Source organism: Rhinolophus sinicus, chromosome 18 (genome assembly GCF_057876585.1).
Source record: "Rhinolophus sinicus isolate RSI-liver-muscle chromosome 18, RSI-T2T, whole genome shotgun sequence".
Lineage (NCBI taxonomy): Eukaryota > Metazoa > Chordata > Mammalia > Chiroptera > Rhinolophidae > Rhinolophus > Rhinolophus sinicus.
Window position 1 is genome coordinate 103,887,644 of NC_142518.1, and position 8,776 is coordinate 103,896,419.

At 48.0% G+C, this 8,776-nt stretch overlaps 1 protein-coding gene across 6 annotated transcripts; it reads right to left on the reverse strand.

The window, feature by feature from the left end:
* Positions 1–551: 551 nt before the first annotated feature.
* On the reverse strand, positions 552–8,543 carry SLITRK4 (SLIT and NTRK like family member 4). 6 transcript variants are annotated; one of them, XM_019749061.3, is made up of 2 exons: positions 8,175–8,543; positions 552–3,671 (listed from the first exon to the last, which is right to left on the reverse strand). In XM_019749061.3, the coding sequence occupies exon 2, from the start codon at positions 3,619–3,621 to the stop codon at positions 1,105–1,107; it is 2,517 nt and encodes an 838-aa protein (XP_019604620.1). In that variant the 5' UTR covers positions 3,622–3,671; positions 8,175–8,543; the 3' UTR covers positions 552–1,104. The 6 variants fall into 6 exon arrangements, with proteins under 6 accessions (XP_019604620.1, XP_074179539.1, XP_088650907.1 ...); XM_074323438.2 differs by having other exon boundaries at positions 8,407–8,537; XM_088794781.1 differs by lacking the exon at positions 8,175–8,543 and adding an exon at positions 7,760–7,823 and having other exon boundaries at positions 552–3,677.
* Between the last annotated feature and the right edge of the window lie 233 nt (positions 8,544–8,776).

Below are 8,776 nucleotides of genomic sequence, written 5' to 3' on the forward strand. Positions count from 1 at the left end.
TACACAGAAGCTTCAGTTTCAGTTTGGTATATTTTTCTCTGTCTAAGTTTATACTTATTGATAAATTCCCTGTGATCAGGAAAACAAGTCAGGCATATTAAATACATATTAAGGAGTACATATTTTCCTATTTAGTATACAAAGTACTTCATAAATATGAATTATGTTACAAAAATAGCTTTGGGTGCGCTCACACGGTAAGCACTTTGCTAATTTTGGACAACCTTTAAGGATTGTGGGTATTTCACATAACTGAGAACAAACGCTAATGTTAGTTTAATTTGAGCCATGTTTAATTCTGATAAACGTCACGTATTTCTTCAGATCACAAATGCTATGGAACTCACGTTGATTTTTTTTTTCTCTTTTAGGTTTTATGTATAGACAGGTAATGCTTAAAGTGTTCAAATTTATTTTATAGTTATGTAATGCATGGTATATTTTAAACAAATATTTGCACAATTTAACATTATAAATCCAGCGGTTTCAAGATGCAGGCCATAAAGGTTTACCGATTTACAAATACTATCGATTGTTCTCTCTTTGCATGCTTTTTTTTTTTTTTTTTTTTTTTTTTTTTACTTTTCAGATAATCTTTACACAGAGTTGTTACAATGCCACAAATCAAAAGGATTATTCCAGTTCCACCAACTTAATCTACGTGCAAGATGAAGGACCCAGCTGAGGTGCGAACACTGGTACCAGTTTTCTTGAGTTTGCTTTACAAAGCACAAAGAGACGAAGGTTTTGCGTTGGGGTACAAAACAGATTTGCCTCTTGAGGTCAAATTCAGTGTATTATGTATATAAAGCATCCCTTTGGCAACAGAGTTTGCAGTATCCCCACAGGACTCCACAGTATAGATTTTGCAACAGAGTTTGCAGTATCCCCACAGGACTCCACAGTATAGGTTTTTTTTGTAGTAAAATCTATTAAGGAAATTCTCTTCTACGGGACACATCTTTGCAGCTACAGTTAATGAGACACCCTTGGAAACACCTGCCTCTATGCCTATTGATAATATAGTATTTGGAAGTTACAAGTCAACAAAAGGCACTTTCATCATTAAATAAATGTCCTCTGTATGAAGTAAGAATGCATGACCTAGATCTTGTTCAAAGCTGTCTGCTCCTCAAGGACCTGTAGGTAGTCAGGGGAACTCTGGAGTTTTGCCTTCAGTTCAAAATACTCACTGCTCTTCCTTTGCTCCACCACAATTTTACTGTGGTTCCCGCCTATCAGTGACTTCTTGTTTTTTTTGTCTTGTTGTTTTTCTGGATAACGGATCTCAAAGCCACTGACACCTATGCTATTGTACTCCTTTTTGCTTTCCAGAAAATTCTGAATAAACACATTGGAATCCCTGCTTGGGAATAATTCATCCAGCTCATCAATTGTGCTCAGTCTCTTCCTGGTATCCACGTGTAATAAATCTTTCTCCTTGTCGGCAGCATTTCTCATGACGACTTTCTGTCCCGGGGGATCTGAAAACATGAATCCGGTTTCTGACTCTTTCAAGCCACAGGTGTGGCTTTTGCTCATCTGTTCTATGGTTTGTGGAATGAAAGCTTCTGTGCTCAGTCCGTCTTTTTTATTGGTTTTGTGGTCATGCTTCCTCAGCTGCAGCTGCATTGAGCTACACTCTGTATTCCCCAGGCCTTCGTGTTTCACGGTGGGTTTCTTGTTTCGTCGCAGCACAAAAACAAGAAGGCAAAAAGCGACAAACACCGTTAAAATGAGGACCACTAAGATACTTAAGATCAAAATCGACAGAGGCACGGGGCCACCAGGGGGACTTCGAATGGGACCCAGCGGGGTGGCGAATGTAATGGCAGGTGCAGGGCTCGTGAATGGTGCCGATGGCTTGTTCAAGAGTTTGGGACATAAGATTTCATTTTTGAGGGACTTCAGTTCAATGTTGGCAAACTGAACAGGCGTCTCACATTTTAGTTCTTTCACAACAATCCCGTCGTTCAACTTCTCCAGCCACAGCTTTAGTGACACCAAGTCACAAGTGCAGTCCCACGGGTTGCCCTCCAAGTCAATCTGTGTAAGAGACTGCAGCTGGTCGAGGACCCCGCTGACAGGCAGGTACATGAATTTGTTGTTCCTCAGGTTCAGTCTCGCAAGAGGTGCTCCAGAAAAAATGTAAACGGGCAGGCTCTTTAAGAGATTGTTATTTAAGTACAGTAACTGCAAATTTGGCATCGAGTCAAAGGTGCCTGCTAAGATTTCTTTAATCAAATTATATTCCAAGTACAGATACTGCAGGTTATGGAGGCCTGAAAATATTTCGGGATAGAGTCTCTCAATCTGATTGCCATTGAGATACAGCCTGCGTAAATTAGTGAGATTGTGGAACACGTCTCCCTTGATCACTGTAATCTGATTGCTGCCTAAATGGAGCAAATCCAGTCCTTCAAACTCGGTGAAGTCAGAGACGTCCACATCTTTGATGCTATTGCCATTGACGTGCAACTTCTTGGCATTTAAAGGTTTCGGTATCAGTTCAGACATGGACTGTATATTTTTCTCTTGGCAGTTGACACTCAGTCCCAAATCCGAAGGGTGTGTTTTGCAAAAGCAAGGCATTGGACAAGGGGTAAGAGGAGGCACCCTTGTTTGGTAAGACACAATCTGACTGAGACTGCGGTTGGAGAGAGCTTTGCCTGCCACGATTCCAGAGATCTTGGAAGGATTTGTAGTTTTCGGTGGTTTGGTCACTAATCTGTGTAAGGATGTTTGGGTAGTGTGACCATTGGGAGTGGTGTAGCCATTTTCCAGCTGAGATGGAGGCAGGATTCGCACATCAAAATCACTGCCTGTGCCCATGGGGCATAATTCTTGTTTGTTGGTTTCTTTTAAAAGCCTTCCATATAAGTCACTCGGAGTTTCACAGATAGCTTCTCCTATGTAAATGTTATATGGCATATTCTCCAGCCAAGCTTTTAAAGGCAACAAATCACAGCTACAGTTCCAAGGGTTATCCTCCAGTTGCAAGTCAACAACACGACCTATGTGTTCCAGAACTCCAATATAGGGGAGCTTTTGGATCCTGTTCCCTCGTATATCCAGATGGGTCAAAGATGCGAATCGGAAAATATTATCAGGAAGGAATGAAATCAGATTGTCATTAAGAATGAGAACTTTCAGTTTGTGGAGCTTATTGAAAGCTCCTCGTTCAATATACTTGATTAAATTGTAGTCAGCCTGGAGATACTCCAAGTTCTCTATGCCAAGGAAAGTGTCAGCTCGGAGAATCTTTAATTCATTGTTGTTCAAGTGCAACTGCTTTAATGCACCGAGCCCAAGAAAAGCTCCTCCCTCAATGTTCTGCAGTTTATTATTTCCCAGCTGCAGGGATACTGCATGTGAAAAATTCAAGAATGTATTTGGATAGAGGATATTTAAAAAATTGTTTTGGAAATTGAGGTGATAAAAATTTGACCAAGGTGGTTTCAGCTGATTTGGTCTGTAGACTGAAACCTTCTCACAGTTGACATAGAGCACATTCTCCACTGACACGCAGGAGCACACATTGCAAATTTCCACCGATATGTCAGAATCTGCATTTGTCGAAGAAATCAGGGCTGACAAGATCAGAAAGAGCCAAAGAAACATCTTCTTGCAATCAGCAAACAACTTTATGCTTCTGAATAAAGAGAAATAATCTAAAAAATAAAAAGAAAACATTTTTTCAATGATCATGACTGGAAAATTATGTGTTTATTAGTAACTGAAAATTTGGCATGCCATAGTGAACACATGGCTATCATTATTAGCTTTGTAATTTTAAGGCACCAAGAGCTCCAAGTATTCTCACTCAGTCGAACAATAACCACCACAAATGCCATACATTTTATTTCCATACCTGTAGTTTGTACAAAATTTACATGTGCAGAATACACCACAAACAACAGGAAAAAAGACTGTTGATGATGCTTAAATTTTAACAATCTGAAACGTTTTCTCTACGTGGACCACCAAACTGCACCCTGGAACAAACACAGACCTTAAGCTTCCTATTTGCAACTCTAAGGACTGATCCCGGCCCATTACGTCCACCATGTCATTAATACCACAACGTCATTTGAATTTGTAGATGTCTATTCTCCAGGCTTCAGCTTGCTAAGAGGCTGAGCAGAGAAGATATTAGCCCCCTGTGCTCAGTGGAGGAGGGCTGTGGGAGGATGGGGTTGCTGTGAAAGGGGACAGTCCAAAGGCCAAGGTGGAAGGAGCCCTGGGAAAAGATTTGCCTGAGCTTCAGTGCACAGGAAAACACATTGCTATGAAGCAGTTCACTCCTGTACACTGCTGCCTTAAAAACAAACAAACAAACAAAAAACCACACAGATGACCCTGTGAGGTTCTAGAAAAATAGCCGAGTAGGGGATGGCCAAGTTTTAGTTTCAGGTAAATAAACGGTACCCAGTCTCCTGTCAGTCATCTTCCAAACAGGGGGAAAAAATGCCTCTTGTCTTTGGGTCCCTGAAAGCAGGAGAGAAACCTGCTTGCTCCTTCCTGCATTGCCTAGCTGATGTCCAGACAGCTTTCCCACCCCTAAGAACTGGCTCGCCTGCCGACCTGGCCCTCTTCCATTCCTTTGTGTGCCATTTTGAACCCAGGTCCAACTGACACTTGGCTCAAATGCTTATCCTTCACTTTGACCACAGACTGCCACTGCTGAGGAAGAGTTCACACACTACAGTTGTTGAGTGGCTTTATTTGCAGCGCCAAACACATTTAGTACAGAAAATGTTTGTCCTAAAATCATTTCCCAAACCTTCCCTTCCCAATATTACTACCCCATGTCCCTGTCTTTAAACAAATCAAAAAGCACTTTAGTGGAGTTTAATGCTTAGCACATTAACCCGTTGTAGCCAATTCCTTAAATACTGCATGCATACACAAATATATGCAATGCTTCATGGAAAAGATTAAAAGGAAGAACAGCATTGTGCATTTTTTTGATGCCATTTTAGCCACGTGAGTATTTTCCATCTTGAATGGAAAGCTGGCTGCAATTTCAATATGGTTACCACCAAATATTAATTAAATAAATTACCCAGGAACACACAATGAGGGAATGATACAAAGGAATAAGTGCCACACAGAAACTCCTTTGTTTATTTTGCCCACGAGGAATCAGCTAGTGGTAACCTGAACATGCTTCAAGGTAGACCATCCACTAGCCATGACCCAGGAAGATCTGCATTTTAACTAATTTGGTTCAGCATACAGGCGGCACTGCTGAGATGCTCCTTGGCTGACATATAGACAGGCATTTCCCCTATTCACCGTGTGGCTTGACTGGCAGTGCAAAAAGAAGTCATAATTCTTAAGTATGACATCATTCAAACCAACTTTCATTGTAAAATCAAATTTTCACTTGATCTTTTTGCCTTGCTATAGATAGGGTTTTCAATAGCTATTCTGGTTCAGTTGACTCATTTCTGGTTACTACACCCCCCCCCCCCGCCCAAAGAAACCAAACAGCAACCAAACTGAAAAACAAAACAAAATTTAAAAACCCCGAATAACCTAAATTCAGCACAAAAATAACAAGGAGCATCAACAGATCTGAAATTGCATAAGGAGCTGCCCTCCTCCTCCCGTAATTTCTACTTTAAGTAGCAAGGGGGGGAAAAGGCGCAAGGACGAGCTAGGAAGATCCCAAACGCAGTTCTGTAAAACAGAGGAAGCCACGGCAGCTGGAGGGCTGAGCAAGGGAGCGGGGGAGTCGATCCACCCTGGAGAGAAGAGAAAAGGGGCTGAAAGGGCAAGAGACTATGGAGAAGTAGACAGAGGAAGAAAAAGAGCTAGAAGAAGGGAGGGAGCTAGAGGGGGAAGGGGCATTACATGTAAGCGAGAGAAACCTCACATTCGCATAGTACTCCTAAAACATGCACATTTTAAAATCGGGGCAAAAGGCAAAAAAGAAAAAGAAAACACAAAGTATGAGTTGGGTACCAAAAGCTATCTGTTGGGCTGCTGCCAAGCGCGGTCTGTGTCTCTCTGTCTCTGTCTCTTGCTCTCTCTGTGCCTGGCAAGACGCTCGGCTCCCAAGACTGGCCAGGACTGCACAAACCCAGCCTTACCACAAACCCCGGATCTACCAGAGTGCCGCGCCTGGCGCTCCGAGCTCGTGTAGAGGGAGCGGGCACGCGGGGAGCAGACGACCGGGTTGGGTGGGCTGAGATGGCACCCCTGGAGCTGGCATGGGAAACCTCCGCCTGCCCGCCTAGGGCGGGGGTGGGGGACTCCACGGAGACACGCGGTCACTGCCGCCTCCTGTGCGCTAGCTACCTCGGGTCAACAGCAAAGCGGCTGGAGGGGCCGCTGGCGATGGCGCGTACCGCAATGTTTTGCCGCATCCCGGTGCCCAGAGCCGGCACCAGCCCCCTCCCGGGTCCTGGGCCCGAGCAGCGTCCTCGTGGGCTGGACAGCGGAGGCGCGGACCGCTTGTGTTATCGCGGGGGCCTTCAGCCCCGCTGCGCACAAATTTCTCCGCGCGCTCGGGTCCCACAAGGGGCAGCTGCTGGAGTTTCCGTCGGCCTCTCTAGATCCAGGCGTGCGGTGGTTGAGGGAGAAGAGACGGCCAGCTCAGGCCAAGAGGGCGATGGCCACTGGGACGTCACTGGCCCGCTTGTCACAGGCAGAGTGACCCTGTGGCTCCTTGGCCGAGAGCGGCGGCCCAAGCTCCGGTTGCCGGCCTCCCCGTCTCCCCTGGCTAGCCACAAAATATCGCTCTCACCAAGCCAGAAATCAGCTCAACATTTGGGCATCTTGCAAAGTCGCGCTGCCAGCGCTTGCCTGGCTTTGCAGGGCTTTTAGAGTTACCCATCGGCTTCTCTAGCATCCCCTCTCTTGCTGGGTGCCAGCAATCTCCAACCAGCTCGCGGGCCACTGCCCGGAGCCCCAGATCCAGGTCTGCCTAGAGTGCTTGCGACGTGGGCACAAAAAACAAAGCCCAGCGCAGCGGCCCCGACAGCCCGAGCCGCCCTAGACCAGGACACTTTCCCCACTGCCCCGGCCTCCCTGGGGGCAGCGATGCTAAGGACACAGGATTCTTTCGGTCCTCAGGGACTTGCGAGCGCTCGGGGGACTGGCAAGAGGGGCCGGAGGCGGGGGTGGGGGTAGCTACTACTGCCGCTTTGGTCACTCAGCCGGCCCCAAACCAACATGACCCAAACTAAAAATAAGCTACCTGCCCCCCTCCGCGCACGCGCGCGCGCGCGCGCACGCGCACACATGCACATGCACACACACACACACACACACACACACGCACGCTGCCGAGCCAAGCCGGGAAGAGGCAGCGCGTATCCGTGCAGCTCGCTCAGCCCCCGCTGAAAATTCACCCACCTCCGGAGCCTGGCGGCTCTCGCAGGGCCTGTGGCACTGCGATCCGTGCTGCAGTTTACGTGATCTCGGCTCCAGCTCCTCCGCGCCCGCTAGCCCGTCAAACACACTGAGCAGCCTTGGCAAGCAAGCAGGCGGGCAGCGGCGCGGGCGCGCGCGCACCGGGCCAGACACCGCGCGCGCACCCAGACCCTCGCACACGGGCTGCACCTTTACATACACGCGCTGAATCCCCGCCCCCGTCCCCCCGCCCCCCGGCACGCACACAGCCTTCCCTCCCGACACTCAAGCACCTCGACCCCCGCACATTCCTGAGCTCCCGGGTCCTCCACCCAGACACCCCCACTTGATTCCTCTTCTGCCCACACAGAGGGAAAGACAGCGCACTTTCCTCCCAGCATCCACCCCCTCTTTATGCTTAAAACGCCCCCTAGGGAGGAGCGACCCCTTTCCTCACGCATAGAGACCCCGGTCCCCTAACACGAGCGCGCCAACCTCACCCCCACCCCATGCACGCACACTCGAGTCCTTTCTCCTCTCCCAGTTCCCTAAGAACGAAGACACACACACACACACACACACACACACACACACACACACACAACCCGGGCGTTCCTTTGAGAGAGCAACCAAGAACCTAGGCAAAGCCAAAGAAACATCGGAGAGCCGGGGTGAAGGGGGGTCGAGGGAGGTAGACTGGGGCGTCGAGTCTACGCCGAATTGAATAATTCCAGGATCGCGGGGGGTGAGTCAACAACAATGACATTCAAAGGCAACAATCGCACTTGGGCTTTGTATCACGGGTACGGTACCTTTGGCTAATTGTCACCCCGCAGAACAGAGGGCTCCGGGAATACTTCTTCGGTAGCGGACGATCCAGGATGGAGCCTTCTTTGGGACCAGTTTCCTGGGATCCAGTAGTATTCGCACTCCCCCTACCTGTCTGCGCGTAAGGGGCTGGGGGCTTTAAGGCAAAAGTGTGAAGCTTTAGCCCAAAGTGAGACTATTTCGTGGATTTAGGAGGAGACAGTTAATTCTCCATACCTTAGAACTCGGCGAGCCTTCGGTGTCGAACGGGTTAAGTAGGGTGACTGTGGAGCTGGGGGTAGGGAGAGGGGATAGGGATAGAGGAAAGAGGTGTGGGACTGGGAGAGATGCCGCACTTGCGACCAAAAGAAGAAAAAAAAATCTGCTTTGGCTACTGAGCATGCCCAGTCCCCAGCTCAAGCCCTATAAGGGAGGCATTGTGTGCGTTCCACTTCTCCGGGCTTTGGTGGTGACCGGGAGGGGACTTTGGTTGGGGAGGGTGGTGGATACATGGGAGACTTTAGGGAAGGGGGCAAGGTTTCAAGCTTTGGGGCTGGGCGGAAGGGTTTGTGAAGAGACCCACGGGATACCTCGGGGAGACGGAAAA